At 35.9% G+C, this 22,395-nt stretch overlaps 1 protein-coding gene and 1 long non-coding RNA gene across 3 annotated transcripts in view; one reads left to right on the top strand and one right to left on the bottom strand.

Annotated features, from left to right (window-relative positions):
• LOC109174858 (putative F-box/LRR-repeat protein 23) overlaps nt 1-22,395 on the bottom strand; it is a 109,714-nt gene that overhangs the window by 83,712 nt on the left and 3,607 nt on the right. The window contains exon 1 of one of the 2 annotated variants that reach the window (XM_019324090.1): nt 2,093-2,562. The exons of the other annotated variant lie outside the window; for it this stretch is intronic. Within the exon in view, the coding sequence (XP_019179635.1) occupies nt 2,093-2,397 (305 nt within the window). The 5' untranslated portion in view covers nt 2,398-2,562. Of the gene's footprint in view, nt 1-2,092; nt 2,563-22,395 lie in introns of those variants that run through there. 2 annotated transcript variants of the gene reach the window in all.
• Nucleotides 1,738-20,692, top strand: LOC109174874. The gene is made up of 3 exons (XR_002053190.1): nt 1,738-1,812; nt 15,308-15,319; nt 20,682-20,692. It is a non-coding gene; the product is annotated as an uncharacterized LOC109174874 (long non-coding RNA).

Genomic DNA, 22,395 nt, shown 5'->3' with positions numbered 1-22,395 from the left:
TTGTGAACCCGTTTCGATCCTAACACGGTACATTACATGAGGATAATACGGTAAATAAATACAGAACTTACCTATTATAAATATCTTAAACTCAAATTTTATCCCACTTGTAATTACGTCCAACCTAATCGTTCTCCCTTCCATCAGCCAGGCGAAAGCACCCTCCATCTTATTCGTTCATCCAACCAGCCATCATAATTATATTAAACAATTATTTTTCATTATTATTAAACACTAATTACAAATAATTGTTAATTACATTTAACTTTTTAAATTATTATGTAATAATTATTACATATTAATTAACTAATCAAATATCATGTCAAAAAAAAAAATAATTAACTACCTATTATGCTTTATAAATAATAAAATAATTAAGGAATCAATAAAGGTAACAGCAAGTATACGTATATTACTACATTTTTCCATTATTACAACAATACTATACATATACACATATACCTATATTTTTACCTTTCAACTAATTTTTCCTTAAAAAAACTAACATGCACTTTGGGAGTCCATTTTTTCTTCATCAAACATGCATTTCATGAATTCTCTTTTCCTATCTTTACACACTTTCTAAAAATGTCCTATTTTTATATCCCAAAAATGAATTACATCAAACCGTGTTTATGATTCCACTAGCAATTTATATCCTACACCATAGCGCGCGTTGCATTGTACGCCCAGATACAAAATGACATCGTTTCAAACTTTTTATTATTTTTTAAAATTTCTCGTCCCAGTGTTTGGCAGTTAATTTTTCTTTTAAAAAACTCATGTTAAAAAATGTACATAATGTTATACATGAATGTACATAATTGTATAACAAAATATACATACTGTCTTTTAAAAGATAATACAAATAATCTAACATAATACATAATAAACATAAACTTTTAACATAATACACATCAACTCTTAACATAATACACAAATTTCCTGATTTGGATGTACATGATTGTATAAAAAAATGTACATAATTGTATAAAAAATGTACATAATTATATGAACAAATATACATACTCACAGCAACCTCCTACCGCGCCTCCCAAAACGACATTGTTTTGGGAGACGCGCAGTGCACAGTGCTACGCGCACCGTGGTGTAGGGTATAACGATTGGATTCCACTAGGCAAGCCTTTGCCAAACTAAAGTCCGCCATTTGATAAGACGGGCTAAAAAGCCCACTATTTTGAAAAGCCTTAAAATTCAAAACTCAACCCATCTTTCTTTGCATGGTGAGATGTTATGCTAAGTCTGTTTTGAGAGATTTATGTACAAGTATGAGTTGCCCAAAGCATATATATTTTTGACATATACTAGTTCATCAGGCTCTGACATGAATATTGATACACTAATAAATAATGAACCAAAACGTATAATTTAAGACATAAAATTAAGAACGATCCTGATGAGTCCACAAAAAGAAGACAACTGAGAGTAAAAAACAGGAAATGGAAGTATACATAGTGCTCACAATTCGCTAAACATAGCGATGGATTTATTGAGCATTTCATTAAATTTACCTGGGTTGCGTATAACGAAGTCCATAAAAAGATCGGTCAAATAAACACCAGGATTGTCAATGTGGTGGTTCAGGTGCTTAATCTGTTGAGAGCATCTGTCCCTCAACTCCCCTCCGAGCCAAACATAATTACAGTGGTCTAAGTTGAGAGATTGAAGGAGAGGACAAGCATCAAGGATGGCCTCCACGCCTTTATCTGTCATAGGATTTCCATCAAGTGTAAGGTGTTTCAAGCCATGCATGTTTTCTGCAATGGCAACAGCCTCCTCATCAGATGATCCGTTTAGGAATCCACTTACCTTCTTGATAAAGGAAAATGAGTTGAGGAAAGGGCAAGACTGTCCAGCAGCTTCAATTCCTTGTTTAGAAATGTTAGTGTATTCAAGTTGTAGCTCCTCCAACACTGGAAACTCATTAACAGCTTTACTAAAACCTTCATCACAAACATGGCTGGACCTAATAACAAGATGTCTCAGCTGTTTTGCTCTGTATAACAACAAAACTAAGATTAAGGAACACATACAGCAAGGGATTAAAAGAAAACAAGAAACATATATATACCTCTGAGCAATGTAGAAGAGCAGATCATCAGTAGCAAAGTTGCCTAGTTTGATAGAAATAAGTTGCCCCTCACTGCGATTCACTACTTCTCTGCAAATTTTATCCCAGTCCCGTGCTTTACCCGCCGGCTCAGCTTCTAGATTCCACAAGTCCACATAGCGCCACATGGAAGGGTCTTTCCACAGCCTCCACCACGCAGTACACACCTGTGCGCTCTGGAAAATATCCTCCACACTCAGCCTTTGCAGAATGTTTGCCGTTAACTCCCGCGGAAGTTGCAACCACGACGCTGCTGGATTAGCCATTGTCTGTATTGGTCACTGGTGTGGTGCTAATGGAGGATCGATTATCTATATATAATAGCACGGAAACAAACTCGATCCACGGGAAATTGGCTTTAAATTAATGTTTTCTCTCAAAAGAGCTGAGGAATCGTGGCCTCCAAGAATTTTTGTTTATCGTAGTATTATGACCAATGAAATGAAATGTATAAACGCCGGTACAATTCTCGATGAGCAACCCCAAGTTTTTTGGGAAAGGGAAGAGAAGAAAATAAGAATGTGTTTGGTTCATAGATTTACACATTGTGTGGTTTATTAATGAATACATGGAAAATGTATAAATAGGCGACTGAACTATTTGGGGGTTAGCAATTAAGCCACCGAACTCGAATAAGTTTCAAATTGATCCATGAACCTGCAAAAGAAGTGCAATTAACATTTTTAGTAGGTTTACCAACAAGTTTGTGATTATTAGGATGCCATGTGTATTTTTTATTTTTTAGTTTATTATTATTATTATCCTACTAAGCATTTGACTAAAAAAAAAATTAAATTAGTGTAATTTTTAATTTAAAAAATTAAAAATTTTAGTTTTAATTTAAATATTACACACACACACACACACACACACACACACACACACACATATATATATATATATATATATATATATATATATATATATATATATATTTATTTATTTATTTATTTAATGGGATGATATCGGTGCCAAATAGGAATGACAATTTGTCCCGTCCCCGATCCCCACCCGACGAGAACGGGGATGGAAAAAATTTTCAGGGAACGGGAACGGGGATACCTCTCCCCGCCCCGTCCCCGAATAATTACTATAATTAAAAATAAATAAATAATTTTTTCCCATATATATATATATATATATATATATATATATATATATATATATATATATATATATATATATATATATATATATATATTAAATTAAAATTTAAGTTTTTAATTTTTCAAATTATAATAATTACACTAATTTTTTTTTTTGTTGGGTCAAATGCTTAGTAGGATAATAATAATAATAATAAATTAAAAAATAAAAAAGATACACATGGCATCTTAATCATCACAAACTTGTTAGTAACCTTCTAAAAATGCTAATTGCACTTTTTTTGCAGGTTCATTGATCAATTTGGAGCTTATTCGAGTTCGGTGGCTTAATTGCTAACCCTCAAATAGTTGAGTGGCCTATTTGTACCTTTTCCCATGAATATAATATTAATAGATATATGTGGTTTATAATTCATTTTCTATTCCAACTTTTTTAATCTACTTGATTATGTCTCATATTTTATTATAAATATTTTTATAACATTTTAAAGTGTTTTAAAATTTTGTCTTAGTTAAAATATATTTCTGGCCGCGGTAATTGGAAATTTTATTTTTTAATGTTTTTCTAAAGAAATGGAAAATTAAAAGAAAAAGAAAAAGAGGAAAAAAAAGCCATGTCTTTGTATAGCTTTTTTTAATTGAAAATAGAGAATTTTTCATATTTTCTTAGTAATACTGATTCAGTTACAATGTAATATCCACAAAGAATTATTACCATTTCCTATGACAACTCATGACCTCCCATTTGAAAAAATCACTTCATGTCACTTAACTACACGCACAAAGAATTTTTCATATTAAAACTAACAATAATATATGTAATTTTTTTTTATTGGGTCAAAACCCAAGCATCATTTACTACTTAATGTATCCCGCGTTTGAAGAAGCACCAAGCATGAAGTTATGAACATGTACAACTTGGCTCGTAACAAGGTCCACCCTACCTTAGGCGGCAATTTATATCCTACACCACGGCGTACATTGCACTATGCGCCCAGATGCAAAATGACGTTGTTTTAATTATTTTTTTTTTTGAAATTTCCTGCCCCATTGAATGGCAGTAGGCTTTTCTTTAAAAAAAAACTCGCTGTTCAAGAATGTACATAATGTTATACTTGAATACACATAATGTTATACATGAATACACATAATGTTATAACAAAATATACATACTCTTTTTAAAAGATAATACACATAATCTAACATAATACATAATAAACATAAACTTTTAACATAATACACATCAACTCTTAACATAATACACACAAATTTTCTGATTCGGATGTACATAATTGTATAAAAACAATGTACATAATTGTATAAAAAATACACATAACTGTATGAACCAATACACATAACGTTGTGAACGAATACACATAATCTCAGCAACTTCCTACCGCGCCTCCCAACACGACCCCAAAACGACGTCGTTTTGGGAGGCGCGCGGCGCACAGTGCTATGTGCGCCGTGGTGTAGGATATAACGATTGACCTTAGGCCTGTCGGCCATGGTGGGGGATGAATACTTAGCATGGGTACCCAATCAGCACTACTAGTCAACTAGTCGGGCCTTGCACTTGGCACTCCGCACTCGAATCATGACTAGCTAGTCTTGGCAGCTCCAATCATCCTTGGTAATCAATCATTCTTACAGGTGAAAAAAATGAATTATATGACAATCACGTGATTAGGCAAGTTAACGTACCCATATAAACTAGCTTCTTTTCTAAATATAATTTTCCACTTTATATCATTCCCATTACCTAAATATCTTTATATCCATGAAATCTCTTTTTATTTAATTTCCTAAATTCCTCTATTTCCTATTAAATATTCCACTCAACCATAAATATCCGATTACCATAAACATATCATATTACCATATGTCTTATATTTCTTCTACTATAAAAGGCCCTAGTCAGACACAAGAAGAGAGAGCTCAACCCACACGCCATCTTTATCCCTCTACATCTCTCTACATCTACATCTCTCAAGAAAACACAAATTGTACATGTACTGACTACTTATAAAATATAGTCAAATTTTGGTTTAGCACCGCCCAAAAAAGCCTGTGGTTTTTACCTTTCGATTTCCACGTTAAAAATATTGTGTCTCCTTTATTTTTCCCTTTCAATTATTTATTTTCCTCCTCTGTCAAATTCCTCTCTCACTTTTTACTTGGTATTTTACGGTCATGTTGGCCCGCCGCTCAGTTACTCTGTGGCCGTAAAACCAACTGTGGGCTCTCATCAAATTTTAAAATTTTTAATTTAAATAAAATATAAAAAATAATAAATATTACGGAGTATATATAGAAATAATTTAAACCGTTTAAATATATACATTACTGTTAGGAATATATTGTAAATTTTGATGAGCCGAATGTATTTTTGAAAAAATCAAGTAGTCCCCATTTTTATTCTATTTGAGTCAGTTTGAGTCTACAAAGTATGGTGCACCCACATCATGCAACCCATGTACAAGTCTGGAAGATCATAATTTATTTGAAGAAGTTAAGCGGGATTATAGCTTAACACAATTATGATGTGGATAAGTTACCAAAAACCATGTTAGAGGAGTTGGATGATACGTGTGTGAGTTATGCCAAATGATCCTAAGTTCAAATCTCAAGAGAAACATTTTTACCTTGCTTGGGAGACTAGCTTGGAGACTGGCCAAACTGGAGACTAATCAAGGTGAATGCACAAGTCTCACAAGAGCCATGCACCAGATGAAGAAACACACAAAGAATGGTGGACCAAGCATAAAATCGAAATAGAGCATCTCACCATGAACAAACTATGAAGTTTTTACAGAGGTTCCAATATATTGTTTTACAAGGATCATGAAGGAGAAAATATCTGATATATTTTCATATGAACATCAACTTTTTACGGTGGAACCGGAGACGCTTGAAGAAGGCTGATTCACGGAGAAATTATTTTATACTCAAGCAAGAATCAGCAGATAAATTATTTGATCAACTTGACATGTCAGAGCATTTATGAAGGACAAGAAATATCAATATTGCCGCGCCGAACTTATTCAAATTTTGGAGGCTACAAAATTCAAGACACGGCAACGGGCAAATTATTCAAATCATCTGACAAAAGGAGAAATGACATCTACCTAATATTTCAGATCAAGTTGACAATATCTTTTGATCAACTACAATTCAAAATGGACGATCGAGATCGAAAGTTGATTAACGGGCAAATGGCTTTCATTGGCTATAAATTGCCCAAGCAGACTTGAAGACAAATAGACACTTGAAAAAAAAGCTGAATACGAAGAAAATCCAATCAATCATCAAGTGATATATTGAGCTATATACAAAAGAATTCAAGTCTGAGTGAGAGAAAATTTTTATCTCTTTGTAGATTTCTCTACTGAGTGTAGAAAGAGGGCGGAGTAACTAGAGAGAGTGAAAAACCCTGGTTGAGTGTAGCTTTGTGCGTAGCACTCGGTGTAAAGGGCAGAGTAACAAGAGGAGCTTGTGAAAACCCTGTGAGAGCGTAGCTTTGTGCGTAGTTCTCGTGGTGTAGGAGTACAGATTGGTGCGAAGTACTCGGGAAGGCGGAGTAACAAGAGGAGCTTGTGAAAAACCTTGGAGGAGTGTAGCTTTGTGCGAAGCACTTGGAGAAGTGTCGGTGGACACTTATTCACTATTGTATCTGGGTGATCGAAGAATAGTGAATTTCCTCCTTGAAGTGAAAGGAGAAGAGTGGACTAGGAGGATTACACCACGTCTGAACCACTATAAATCTCTCTCTCTATTTACTTACTGCTCATATATTTTGTGCATGCTTATTCTAACTGTGAACTAACCCGATTACGATTTGTCGCATATCTTTATCTGTCTGGGTTTGATAGTTCCCACGTTTGCATGCAAACCAAACTTTGCGTACATCATCCTTGAACCATATCAAGTGTTTCTAACGTGTTGCATGTTTAGAATCTATCTTTGAGCACCGCACTATTAAGCATAACACTTTACCGCTACCTATTCCGCTGCACACTCTAAGTTGTTTATCTTGTTGATGCTTGTTACTTAGAGTTGAAATTACCAAAGTGTTATTTGCCTTGTTTGTTTTCGAAAAAAGTTTGAAAAGTTAGAGAAGTCTATTCACCCCCCCTCTAGACTTCTCACCACCCTTTCGGACCAACAAGTGGTATCAGAGCAGTTGTCTATTTGAGTCAATTTTGACGGCTAGATAGATCTCAAAATCTTCAAGATGAAGAGAGATATGGTTCTTGCTCAAAATCTTCTTTTCTCACTTAACAAATTTGATGATTGAAAAATTCGGATGCAGGTGCACTTATCTGCTCTAAATGATGAAATCTGGGAAGTCATCACAAATGGTCATATCCAAATCATGGAAGTTAACACCGCCGCCGCACTAAATCCAGTTGCTCCAAAATATATTTCAAAGCCAAAAATGGAGTGGACAAGTGAAGATAGAGGACGAAATAATTTGGACAACATTGCCAAAGATATTTTGTTCAAAGCGGTCGATGACACCATATTCCCAAAGATACGAAAGTGCACCACAGCAAAAGAAATATGGGATACACTTATCGATATCGGTGAAGGCGATGAACAAGAAAAGGATAACAAACTAACCATTTCCATGAAGAGGTTCGAAGATTTCAAAATGCTACCGAACGAAAGCATCACCGACATGGAAGCTCAATTGATCAAAATCCTTGGAGAAATCACGGATCTGGGAAAGACAATTACCCAGAAGGAAATATCGCTCAAAGTGTTACACGGACTACCTACAAATTGGGATATGAAGGTGACCGCTATGCGCGATCATAGAGATCTAAGGACATTATCTACGGATAAACTCTTTAGTGATCTTAAGGCGTATGAGTTTAAAATGAAGACACGAGTCGAAGAAGAACGTGATGAACGAACATCCGCACTGATGGCCGAACAACCTTCCTCATCAAGGTCAGTAGTAAATAATGATTTTTTATCTGACGAACAATTTTCCTTGTTTGTTAGGAAATTCAAGAAGTTCATGCGAAAGAACAAAGGATCACCACAAGGAAATTCTTTTCGAGAGAATAGAAGATCAAGAAGGGAACCGGTCGAAGATAACACAAATGTGTGTTACAATTGTAGAAAGCCTGGACATTTTATGACCGAATGTCCACACCCCAAGGTGGACAAAAATTCAAATACTTCTCCACAGGTGGAATACAAATCCAAAGAGAAGAAATTCAAAAAGGGCAAACGGAAGGCACTAATAAGCGATCCGTTAGAAGCAAGTGAATCCGAAGTATCATCTAGCGACGAGAGTGATTCATCACAAGAAGATACGGCGCTACTATGCCTAGTGGGCAAGACATCCGAACATGAGGAATGCTATATGGCGCGTGAAACTGACGAAGAGGTATCTTCTAGCTCTTTTAGTTCAGTTGACACTTTTTTCGAGACTTAAGAATCATTTCAAAGTCTTATGGAAGATTGTCAAAAAGTCATGGCCACTCATACTCAAATCAAAGAGCGCAATAATATGTTAATCCTTGAAAAGGAAGAAATGTCACAAACATTGCAAAATGCTCTAAATGAAATGAGTAACTTGAAATCCGAAAATGTTCGACTTCAAGAAGAGTTTAAAGCTAGAGAGGTTCGAGAACATAACCTTCGGGAAGTAATCGCATCATTTACAAATTCATCCAAAATAATGGATAAAATGGTAAACATGCAAAAATCCGCTGGAGATAAAGCCGGACTAGGCTACGATCCATCATGTTCTCAAACCCCTATGAAACTGACTAATTCTACTACTACTTTAATTAATAAAGTTCCAGTGATAAAATTTGTGAAAAGTCAGTATAGCACAATGAGACAAGGAATTGGTAATCAAATAAATGCCCAGAAAAATGTTGCAAGGCCGAATTCAAAAATTAATATCTCGGATAGGCAACAAAATTTTAAAAGGCAAAAATTTGTATCTCAAAAGAGAGCCAATGAGTCTAGTGCAATAAAACCTCATAGGAATATGGGAAGAATTCCGAGTATTGGGGCTGGGAGATTATATCCCTCAGAACAAGATTGGTCGCTTGAAGACAAACCATAGACCAAGTCCAAATTTGCTCTTTTTCACAGGATCAAGCAACCATCTGCTTCCCAACCCGCACCAAAGCATTATTCACAAGTGCGTTATGATTATAGAGTCTTTAATGGTTACAAATCACCTACTCTTGGATCAGTGGGATCTAGGTGGATTTGGATGCCAAAAATTACTAACACAAAAGGACCCAAACAAGTATGGGTACCTAAAAGTAATTAATCTTTCTTGCAGGAAGTTTGGTATTTCGATAGCGGATGCTCTCGACACATGACCGGCAATAAAGCTAGTCTTGTTGAGCTCAAAAGTATCGAAGGACCAAAAGTAGTTTTCGATGGAAACGATGGATATAGAATGACAAAAGGAACCGGCGCAATTGTGAAAAATGGTCTACGAATTGATGATGTATCTTATGTCGAAGGATTAAAATTCAACTTGTTTAGTACAAGCCAATTTTGCGACAAAGGATATCTCGTAGAATTTTACAAAGGCAAATGTCAAGTCAAGGACGAATCTACGAATGAAGTCGTACTCGCTGGATCAAGAAAGAAAAATATGTATGTTGTAGATTGGAGTACAACAAAAGATTCTGTATGCTTGATGGTAAACAATTCGAATGAAGCTAGTTGGGAATGACACAGAAGGCTAAATCATTTGAATTTCAAAACTATCAACAAGCTTGCCAGAAATAAGCTAGTCGAAGGACTACCCAATATTGTGTTCAAGAAGGATCAAATATGTGACGCATGCCAGAAAGGAAAACAAATCAAAACATCATTTAAAGCCAAAGCTCAAGAGTCAACATCAAGACCTTTAAGTCTACTGCACATGGATTTATTTGGTCCAGTAGACCCAGTAAGTATAAGTTGTAAGAAATATACTTTAGTTGTTGTTGATGACTTTTCCAGGTACACATGGACAATATTCATCAAGAAAAAGGATGAAGTCTTATCAAAGTTGTCAGAGCTATTGAAGCTACTACAAGTCGAAAAAGACATGAAGATTGCAACAATACGAACCGATCAAGGAACAGAGTTCGTGAACAGAGTGATTCAATCGTACTGCAATTCACAAGGAATTTTACATCAATTATTTGCCGCACGAACGCCGCAACAAAATGGCGTAGCTGAAAGAAGAAATAGAACACTCAAAGAAGCCGCACGAGTCATGATATCAGCCGCCGGACTATCAAAAAGATTTTGGGCAGAAGCGATTAACACGGCGTGCTATACTCAAAATCGCAGTCTAATCCACAAGTCTTATAACAAAACACCATATGAATTATGGAAAGGGAGAAAACCCAATCTCACCTATTTTCATACATTTGGTTGTAAATGTTTTGTACTTGTTAATGGAAAGTCTCAATTAAAGACTTTTGACGAGCGAGCGGACGAAGGAACATTCTTGCGATATTCATCCACCAGCAAGGCGTATAAAATATTCAACAAATCAACAATGGTGGTAGAAGAATCGATTCACGTTGTGTTCGATGAAAATCACGACAATAATGGCAAAAATAGTGAAGGTAATCGTGATTTAATTATTTCTAACGATATGTTGGAAGATAATATGTTGCAGGAAGTAGAAGAATCAAGTGATATGAGTACTCACCAAATTGAGGCAATATCCAATATGATACCCGAAATATCACGCACACCTACAACCGAAATTGCAACCGGAATTCCAACGGAAGAAATTCCAGTAGATGAACCCGAAGATGCACCCGTCAACAATTCACAACAAGTGGAATCACAACAAATATTCCAACAAGAAGGAAACTCTGAGAATCCAACAAGTTTCCAACCAAATCGAAAATGGCCAAGAAGTCACACACATGACTTAGCCATCGGAAATCCGAGGGACGGAGTAAAGACACGGTCATCTACTAGGAACCAACAACAAGATGTATCAACAAGAGATGCAATGTTCTCATGCTTTCTATCACAACTGGAGCCAAAAGATATTGACGAAGCTTTAGCCGATCCAAGTTGGATAGATGCCATGCAAGAGGAACTAGATCAATTCAAGCGCAACGACGTATGTAAACTTGTTCCAAGACCAACGCACCAAAATGTAATTGGCACTAAATGGGTCTTTAGGAACAAAGCAAACGAAGACGGCGTCATTGTTAGGAATAAAGCAAGATTAGTTGCGAAGGGATACTCACAAGAAGAAGGCATTGATTTTGATGAGACATTCGCCCCCGTCGCACGACTCGAAGCAATCCGAATATTCCTAGCATATGCAGCGCACAAGAATTTCATCGTATATCAAATGGACGTAAAGAGCGCATTTCTTAATGGCTTACTTGAAGAAGAAGTTTACGTCGAACAACCACCCGGTTTTGAGGTAAAAGACGTTGGTGATCAAGTCTACAAATTAAAGAAGGCATTGTATGGGTTAAAACATGCTCCGCGAGCTTGGTACGACACCTTGTCAATGTTCTTAATTAGTTGTGGATTCACCAAAGGTCTAGTCGATAAAACCCTCTTTAGAATTCAAGAAAATAATCACATTTTATTAATACAAATTTATGTTGATGATATTATCTTTGGAAGTACTGATAAATCTTTATGTGAGAAATTTTCTAAGCTCATGCAGAATAGGTTCGAGATGAGTATGATGGGAGAATTAAACTACTTTTTGGGACTGCAAGTCAAGCAACTTGAAGAAGGAATTTTCATAAATCAAGCCAAGTACACAAGAGATCTTATCAAGAAATTTGACAAATAGACACTTGAAAAAAAAGCTGAATACGAAGAAAATCCAATCAATCATCAAGTGATATATTGAGCTATATACGAAAGAATTCAAGTCTGAGTGAGAGAAATTTTTTATCTCTTTGTAGATTTCTCTACTGAGTGTAGAAAGATGGCGGAGTAACTAGAGAGAGTGAAAAACCCTGGTTGAGTGTAGCTTTGTGCGTAGCACTCGGTGTAAAGGGCAGAGTAACAAGAGGAGCTTGTGAAAACCCTGTGAGAGCGTAGCTTTGTGCGTAGTTCTCGTGGTGTAGGTGTACAGCCTGGTGCGAAGTACTCGGGAAGGCGGAGTAACAAGAGGAGCTTTCGAAAAACCTTGGAGGAGTGTAGCTTTGTGCGAAGCACTCGGAGAAGTGTCGGTGGACACTTATTCACTATTGTATCTGGGTGATCGAAGAATAGTGAATTTCCTCCTTGAAGTGAAAGGAGAAGAGTGGACTAGGAGGATTACACCATCTCTGAACCACTATAAATCTCTCTCTCTCTCTCTCTCTATTTACTTACTGCTCATATATTTTGTGCATGATTATTCTAACTGTGAACTAACCCGATTACGATTTGTCGCATATCTTTATCTGGTCTGGGTTTGATAGTTCCCACGTTTGCATGCAAGCCAAACTTTGCGTACATCATCCTTGAACCATATCAAGTGTTTCTAACGTGTTGCATGTTTAGAATCTATCTTTGAGCACCGCACTATTAAGCATAACACTTTACCGCTACCTATTCCGCTGCACACTCTAAGTTGTTTATCTTGTTGATGCTTGTTACTTAGAGTTGAAATTACCAAAGTGTTATTTGCTTTGTGTGTTTTCGAAGAAAGTTTGAAAAGTTAGAGAAGTCTATTCACCCCCCCTCTAGACTTCTCACCACCCTTTCGGGACCAACAATTACATTAATACATTTGTAAATTGTTAAACACAATAATAAGTTAATAACTAATAATGTAATAAGCCCTAATCCATAATGAATTAATCCATAAATAAATAACAAATTATTTATATAATGTTCTAATTACTAGTACATTTTTAATATAATATACATAAATAACTTAACATACATTTTTTTTTTATATAGACATGAATATTAGTAAAAAATACACACACTAGGTAGGCCTCGGCCAAGCTAAAGCCTGTCATTTGATAAGACTAGGAGCGGAGCTAGGGCTGTGCAAAATCGACCCTACCCGAAAAAACCGCCCGACCCGATACCCGTTGCAACTTGCAACCCATCCGAACCCGAGCCGAATCCGACATCACAAGTCCGATCCGCCAAGTGAAACGACGCCGGATTACGTGGTTCGGATAGGGTAGGCAAAAAACGCATCCGACCCGCCCGAACTATCCGATCTTTCCTAGGGTTTGCTGAGACCCTTCACCCTAATTCTCTCAATCTCTCATTCTCTCTGACTTCTCTCTACTCCGAATCTCCGATTCTCTCTGTGAGAGTGTGAGACTGTGACTCATACTCTCAATCTCTCATACTCTCAGAATCTCAGTCTCTCAGAGTCCTCTCTTCTTCTCTAATCTTAGTGACTCACTTACTCGTTGAGTCGTTGAGACTTGTGCACTGTCTGGCTGTGTCTGATTCTCCGGTGGCCGTTGGAGACTTAGAGTGGTGGAAGCCCTTCTCTCTGGTGATTACTGGTTAGAGACCCTTGTTCTCCGGGGAGTATTTGGGGAAAACAAGTAAATCGCTAACCCTAGTTTTTATATTTATGATTATTCACTGTATTTTGATCTATTTGTGTTATATGATGATATATGTGTTATAGTGTGATCTATTTTGGTGAAAGCTGTTTTAAACCCAAACCCTAGTTCTATATTTGTGATTTATGTGTTATATTCTGATGTATTTTGGTGAAAGCTGTTTTAAACCCAAACCCTAGTTCTATATTTGTGATTTATGTGTTATATTCTAATGTATTTTGGTGGAAGCTGTTTTAAACCCAAACCCTAGTTCTATATTTGTGATTTTTGTGTTATATTCTGATGTATTTTGGTGGAAGCTGTTTTAAACCCAAACCCTAGTTCTATATTTGTGATTTATGTGTTATATTCTGATATATTATGGTTGAATCTGAATTGTGATGTCCCTTAAATAGTTAAAGGCTTAAATGTGAAATGGTGGAAGCCCTTAACTGAAATCCAGATAATGATGAACTGGATAAAGTTTCTGAATCTGGATTTCTTTGTGAATATGTTTATGGATGTATGACCCTTAAATGTTCTTTAACTATTTGTGCATAATGTAAATATGTAAATGTAATATTATGAAATCTTGATAGATGATGACACAAAGAAGTGTCTGAATCTGGATTTCTTTCAATTGTTTGTATGCTTGAATGCTTGATCTGTTATTCTGTATGACAAACAATTGTTTGAAATCTGAATGTTGATGACTTGATGCCCATCTTTTTAGATGGAGAGCATCCGTCAACCTAGTTCTGGACCACAACCTTCAACTCAGGAGGGACAAGGACAACCTCAAGGTACTGAGATACCTCAGCAGCCTCAGGTGACTCCTGTTGTTCCAAAGAAAAAGAGAAAAGAGGTTGAGTCCAGATCCAGGGTGTGGGAGCACTTTGTAAAGATACATGATAAAGAGGACAATCTGATTGAGGGGAGGTGCATATATTGTTCTAAGATCTTTTGTTGTCAGCCAAAAAAACATGGCACTTCATCTTTAAGAAATCATATGGTGGCCTGTCTTAAAAATCCTCACTCGAAGGATACAAGGCAGTCACTTCTGACTTTCAATGTTGTCTAATCCTCTGCACCAGGGGGTTCTGAAGGGGTAATGGGGGGAATTAGGCACATGGGTGTTTAATCAGGAAGCCATTAGGAGGGCTTTGTGTGAGATGATTATAATAGATGAGTTGCCCTTTAGGTTTGTTGATGGGATAGGGTTTAGGAGATTTATTCTAGTTGCCTGCCCAAGGTTCCAAATCCCTTCTAGGTGGACAATTTCAAGGGATATTTTCCAAAGATACCTAGATGAGAGATCAGTCCTTAAACAAAATTTTAAGGGTTGCTCCCAAAGAGTCAGCTTAACCACTGACACATGGACCTCTGTACAGAGGATAAACTACATGTGCATTACTGCACATTTCATTGATGATCAGTGGAAGCTCAACAAAAAAATCATAGCCTTTGTCCCTGTTTCATCTCATAGGGGAGAGTATATAGCCAAGGCCTTGGAGACTTGTCTGGTTGAGTGGGGTATTAAGAATGTTTTTACTGTCACAGTTGACAATGCCTCTTCCAATGATACTGCCATGGGATTTTTTAAGAGTAAGTTGATGTCTTGGGGTACCACTTCTGTAAGGTCTAAGTACATGCACATGAGGTGTATAGCCCACATTCTGAATCTGGTGGTGCAAGATGGGTTGAAGTTTTTTGATACTTCAGTTTAGAGGGTTAGGGAAGCAGTTAGATGGGTTAGGAACTCCCCTGCAAGGCTAAAAAAATTTAGAGATCTTGCTGAACTTATTGAGGTGGAAGCCAAATCAGCTTTGCAGTTGGATGTTCCTACAAGATGGAATAACACATATATGATGTTGAACACTGCAATCCAGTACCAGGCAGTCTTTGATGCCTATTTGGGAAATGATCCCTCATTTTCTGATGACCTTGGTACCTCTGTGCCTACTTTTATGGATTGGTTTGATGTGAATAGTTTGGTAACTCTGCTAAAAACTTTCTATGACATGACTGTGAGAATTTCTGGTTCTCTTTATGTTAGATGACATGACTGGTGGTGAATCTGGATCTGAAAAGGTAAATTCCATTCCTTAACTGAAATGTTTACTGTTTAACAAATCTGTATATTAACTAATGTTAATTATTTGCTTTTTTACAGGTAATGGACACCCAAATGAAAACTAAGTTTCTGAAATATTGGGGGGACCCTGAAAAAATGAACTGTGTGATCTTCTTTGGCACTATTTTGGATCCTAGAGATAAGGTTGAGTACATGCCTGCCCAGTTAACTCAACTTTATGGTGATGATAAAGGCAAAGCCTGTTTTGAGAAAGTCCAATCTGCACTTCTTGAGCTGTACAATGATTATGCTGCCACTTACTCTGTGGATGTGAACACTGAACCAACTGCTGTTGCCCAACCTTCTCAAACTGTCTCTGTGAGTGTGCAGCCTAGTGCTGTAACTGTTGGTAGGCCACAAGGTAAGTTGAAATCTCAATTGAAAAGGCAAAGGATGGAGAGTGGTGGAAGCCTTAAACAGACTGACCTGCAAATATATTTGAGTGAGGCCATTGTGGAAGATAAGGTTGATTTTGATATTCTAAAATGGTGGAAGGTGAACTCTGAAAGACTGCCAATTTTCTCTAAAATGGCAAGGGATATTCTTGCAGTTCAAATATCCACTGTGGCTTCTGAAAGTGCTTTTTCAACCAGTGGTAGAGTGTTGGATCCATTTAGGAGTTCCTTAACTCCTAAGATTGTGGAAGCTTTAATTTGTACACATGATTGGTTGAGATTACCAAATCAACCTATTCAAATTGAAGAAAATATTGATGATTGTGAAAGGCTTGAGAAATGTAATAGTAGTTTACTTAAATACTTTCATTATTATGTATTTATTTTATGATACTTATTATTATGTATTTTTTTTTGTATGATAATTAATATGTGTTTTTTATTTGCAGAGTTGCCAACTGGAGTTAGGACTGCTGGAACTTCCCTACCAACCATTGCAGTAATGTTCATTCATTCTGCTCTCAGTTTTATATTTAGTTGTTATTGTGTTCTCTTAGAAAATTAGATTACCATTCTGTTTTTATTTATGGCTTATGAATTCAATTATGTAAGTGCATTTTAGTGCCTCAGCCCCTGCCACAGTTCCACTTGATTGAACATTTGAACATCAGGTTACAGCTTGACAAGTATGTGCAGTAGTATGGGCTATGATTATGCTTCCACCTTTGTCTGAATCAAAGGACTTGGGGTTGGTATGTTGCTCAAATTTTGGATTTAGTTCCAAAACTTTAGAAGCAATTTCCCTCAAATCTTAATGATATGAAACAACAGCAATCTGAGCCTATTTTGGATTTTTGAGCATAAAATGTTAAACTGTTATTCTTTTCAGTTTTTTTCTTTTTGTTATTTTCTATTTAAATTTGCACCTTAAGCAGGAAGATGAGGAATGCTGAGTGCCTGAGTTGCTGTTGCTGCATTTGGTTTTTGAATGGTGCCTTAACAGCTTATTTTTTGAGAATTTGAATCTATAAACTGTTTTTTATTTTTGAATTGTAACTTGTAAGTTGTAAGCTGTAAAGTTGTTAGCTTCATTAACTTGTAACAAGTTACTTGTTAGCTGTTAGCCTTATAGGGGCATTAGGCATGGCCGAATAGGGCTAACTTTTTAGTTGTGATTTGTGAACTTGTGATTTTGAAGTTGTAAATTGTTAACTACTAGTAGTAGTTAATACTTACTACTTAGAAGTTAACAAGTTACAACTTATTTAGTGTTGATTTACTTATTCAGTAGTTAATTTGTAGTTTTTAAGAATTTTTAATACATATCCGATTTAGTCCGTAATCCGATGCAAACCGTTCGAAATCCGAGATTTATATATCCGATAAGTTTACACTTAGAAAATACACGGATAGGGTTTAATAGCTGTAATCCGAAAACCGATCCGATTCCCATTCCCGAAAACCGAACCCGCCCGAACCGTCTGATGCACAACCCTAGGCGGAGCCACCTGCATGGTGCAGGGGCCCCTTCCCCCTCCAATTTTTTTTTTTTTTTTTTTTTTTTTTTTTTTTTTTTAGTATAATACTTAATTTTTGGCCCCTCCTAATCAATCTTGCAGACTAAGTTTCCAATTTTCTAGGCTTTCACAATATCAATTCTTATCTTTTTGGAATAAGGGTCAAATAGGTCATCGAACCGCACACAATAATGCAATTAGGCCACTGAACTCAAAAAAAGCTACAATTGAGTACCTAAACTAACCTATTTCGAGCAATTTGTCCAATTTACAGATTTTCCCCCTTTCTAACAAGTCACCCAATTTAAAATATTTTTTTTAAAAATTAATTAAAATAAACTAAAATTATTTATTTAAAAAAAAAAACATGCCTCCACCGGAGACGAAGAAGGTATCTTCGTCTCCATAGCCAGAGACGAAGAGACTCTTCGTTTCCGACCATGGAGACAAAGAGACTCTTCGTCTCTGGCCATGGAGACAAAGAGACTCTTCGTCTCTGGCCATGGAGACGAAGGTATCGGCCAGAGACGAAGAAGGGACCTTCATCTCCGGTGAAGACGATTATTTTTTTTCTTAAATTTTAGTTTATTTTAATTAATTTTTTTTTTAAAAAAACAATTTTAAAAAATTTTTAAATTGGGTGACCTGTTAGAAAGGGGAAAACCTGCAAATTGAACAAATTGCTTGAAATGGGTTAGTTTAGGGACTCAATTGTAACTTTTTTGAGTTCAGTGGCCTATTTCCATTATCGTGTGTGGTTTGATGGCCTATTTGACCCTTATTCCTATCTTTTTCAATGAGTAATCTGGTCATTATATTTTTTCATATATCTTTGAAGTTTTGAATCTTTTGGGACTCGTTTGGTTCACGGAAAATATTTGAAAGGAAATAAAATTGAAATTCCACGGGAAAAGTAGTTACTAGGAATATAAATTCCATTGTTTGGTTGGTGAAAAAGAAGTTACTGAAAATATTGATTCCATTGTTTAGTTGGATTTGTGATTGTAAGGAATAATGTGTATAAAGACCCATATGTCCATTGTTTGCTATTTATATGTATGTAATCAAAAAAGAAGCATGAGGGTAATCTAGTCCGGCCAGCTCAATCTTTTTTCTCACCTCCCTGGAAAACAAAATAGCAGGTCCAAGCTCAAATTTTGTTTTCCTCAAATATGATGAATTAGTTTTCCATTGAAAAATAATTTCCATTAACTAAACATAGAAAACTCTTGTTTTCCTCAAATTTCAGGAATACATTTTCCTTGAAAGTTATTTTCCGTGAACCAAACATACCCTTGATGAATTATTGTATTGTGTATTTTCATTTCTCGTCAAGCGGCATTCTATGAATAACTGCATTAATTGTGGCTTCAATCTCCCACGTCAAAGAATGAGGTGATTATATAAACAATGAAAAAGATATATAAGATAGATATCAATTTGAAACAGAGAATTAATAAAGATTAGCTAAAGCATACGGTGATTATATATATATATATATATATATATGTATGTATGTATGTATGCATGTATGTATATATCATGATGAACATGCACAGTACTGAGAATAAAATATTAGTCTGCTACACCAAACATAGAAAACTCTTGTTTTCCTCAAATTTCAGGAAAACATTTTCCTTGGAAGTTATTTTCCGTGAACCATGCCTTGATGAATTATTGTATTGTGTATTTTCATTTCTCGTCAAACAGCATTCTATGAATAACTGCATTAATTGTGGCTTCAATCTCCGTCAAAGAAGGAGGTGATTATATAAACAATGAAAAAGATATATAAGATAGATATTAATTTGAAACAGGCACAGTACTGAGAATAAAATATTAGTCTGCTACTCAGTTTTAGTAGATTTGTAATAAAATAATGTAATCTAAGTTAAAATATGTTAAACGAGTATTAATGTATTTAAATTTAATTATTTACTCTTAAATCATAATTGCCCCTCGCACTATTTAATCCTGGCACCGACCCTAGATAAGACAGGCTGAAAAGACCACAATGTTAACAGGTCATAAAATTCAAAGCTCGACTCGTCTTTTTTTTTTTCTTCAGGGTGAAATGTTATGCTAAGCTTATTTTGAGGGCTTTATGTACAAGTATGTGTTGCTCAAAGCATGTATATATGGTGGAATGAAGAGGAGAAATACGTTTAGTAAGTAAAAGTACCCATTTGCCCCTGAAATTGACGCTCACTTAACCAACAATTGACGGAAGGACCTCAATTGGAAAAAATTTAATAGACGGGGGTTAAATTGTCCAAATTAAAAGTCTAGGACCAAATCGGGAAAATCATCATACTCGGGAGACCATTGCTGGAATTAACTCACTTAAAAAATCTTCTATCCAACCATTCATGACTTATAGATTATGTGATACATATGTGATGTGTAGCAAAAATAAGATGTGAGCTCGGGTATGTTATGTCGTCCTCAGGGGATTGGGGTTATGACACGCAATATGCAATCGTAATAAACTAGGCACTAGCATAAGGAAATCAACAAGAAGCTAAGGAAATAAGAAGTTTCAAGGATACGGTAACTAAACAAAATAACACGAACACAAATTAACAATATATAAACACAAAATAAAGAAATCGGACTCAAGCTAGGGAGCATTATCGTCTAGATGCATAGCACAACCTAAGGATTGAGGAAAATCACACAACCAAGGGTTTGAGAGGATGCACGTAGGAATCCTAATCTATAAGTCACTCATGTGAGCAAATTAACAAGGATTAGAACAAGGAATTGCCCCACTCTCGTGGTGAATCAACTCTAAGTTCTTCAAGAACACAAAGCATCTAAAATCCCCAATTTCCTCCTTTCATAGGAAAAATCAGGTTTATGCAAGGAGTGGCTTGGAATCTTAACCCAACTCTCATTGAGGCCAAGAATCCTCCAAAACATGCTAATGAATGTGTACACCAAGCATTAACAATATACAAACACAAATCCTTCCAATTCATCAACTCAAGAACCCCTAGGTTAGAGTTCTTCCCTTTTTGCAATAATCACAAATCAAGTATCAAGATAGAAAATACAACCCTAACTCAAGTCCATAAACTAACTACTCATGATTAAATAGCATAAAGAACACAAAAACACAAGTGTAAAGCATAAACATTGCAAGATAAAGAGATAAAAGGGAAAAAAAAGATTATCTATTGAAATGATGGTAGAATCTTGAAATCCAAGTGTAGATCATTCAATACAAGCTTGAAATATGATAAAGAACCTAAATCTACACCTAATCTTAACACTAAAATATGAAATGAAAGGGTAGAAAATAGTTAGGGTTTGAATGGAGTTAAAAAACGAGTAAAAACGAGTGAAAAATCAGCTAAAAAGGAGCAAAGGCGGGGGGCTCGACGTGTCGAGAGTAATTCTCGACGTGTCGAGCATTTACAGACTGTAATTGTGACCTCACTGCCAATTCTCGACGCGTCGAGTGGCTCTCTGCAACATAATATCAGTTTGTAGGCTGATTTTGACCCTGTTTCCTTTAGAACTAGGCTTTGATGTCTTCATGAAAGTTGTAGCCTTTCGAGTCTTATTTCAAATGGCGTAAGAATCACTTCATTTGGACATTCTTAGGCCGATATATGGTCAAATTACCAAACAGTGGACAGTTTTGGGCGAAATCTGTAAGTTTGGAACTTCAACTTCAAGGATGATTTTGACCATTGGGGCTTCCTTTTTAGGCTTTGATGTCTGAATATGAGTTGTAGACCTTTGAGTCTTCTTTCCAATGGGATACGAATAACATAATTTGGATATTTGTAGCTCACGATATGGTCCAAAGACTATGACGTTGACATGCAGGTTGGAAATTGCAATTGCATGATCGCTTGCTCCTCTTTTGCTTTGGTTTGCCCAAATGACCAAGACCATTGAAAGCACCACTTTTAGGCTCACTTGGAAGTGTTTTTTCCATCCTCTTAGCTTCTCCTTGAATCCCATTGACTCCCAATCCATCCAAAACGCTTCTTTTGACTCCAATGACCACCAAAGTGCATGAAACTACTCATTTTTGCTTCCAAAGCTTTTCAAACCAAACTCCTTGCAAAATAACACAATTTAGACCTAATCTCATTGAATTTGAAATGATCTATATGCAAAATAGCTTAGTGAAAAGGGTGAAAAATATAGACAAATAAGCACTTATCAATATGCATAACACACATATATATAGAGTCATATGAGTCCAGTTAGTATTCTCTGCCGTCCAAATTACCAATAGTTAATCTCACAAATATATATCAATGTTGAATAACAAACTTAGTTACACAAAAAATTAGGTATTAAAATTAGAAATATTATTTTAATAAATTTAAATTAGGTAAAATTATAAAAATGCCCCTCTATAATATGCCAATTATCAATTGTTGGATCTCAGCGCTGCACTATGCTTACTTCCCAGGGGGCCACCCACCCGGGATTGCCGGAAGTCAAGCACGCTTAACCACAGAGTTCTATGGTACCTGGTTGCCATATCCTACTTAAAACCAATTGGTGATAAGTAGGTGGACATTAACCATTTAACCCCAGCGCCACGTCTCGAATCGAGC

This window comes from Ipomoea nil, unplaced genomic scaffold, assembly GCF_001879475.1.
Source record: "Ipomoea nil cultivar Tokyo-kokei standard unplaced genomic scaffold, Asagao_1.1 scaffold0164, whole genome shotgun sequence".
NCBI lineage: Eukaryota > Viridiplantae > Streptophyta > Magnoliopsida > Solanales > Convolvulaceae > Ipomoea > Ipomoea nil.
This window is presented reverse-complemented; position numbering and strand designations above follow the sequence as displayed.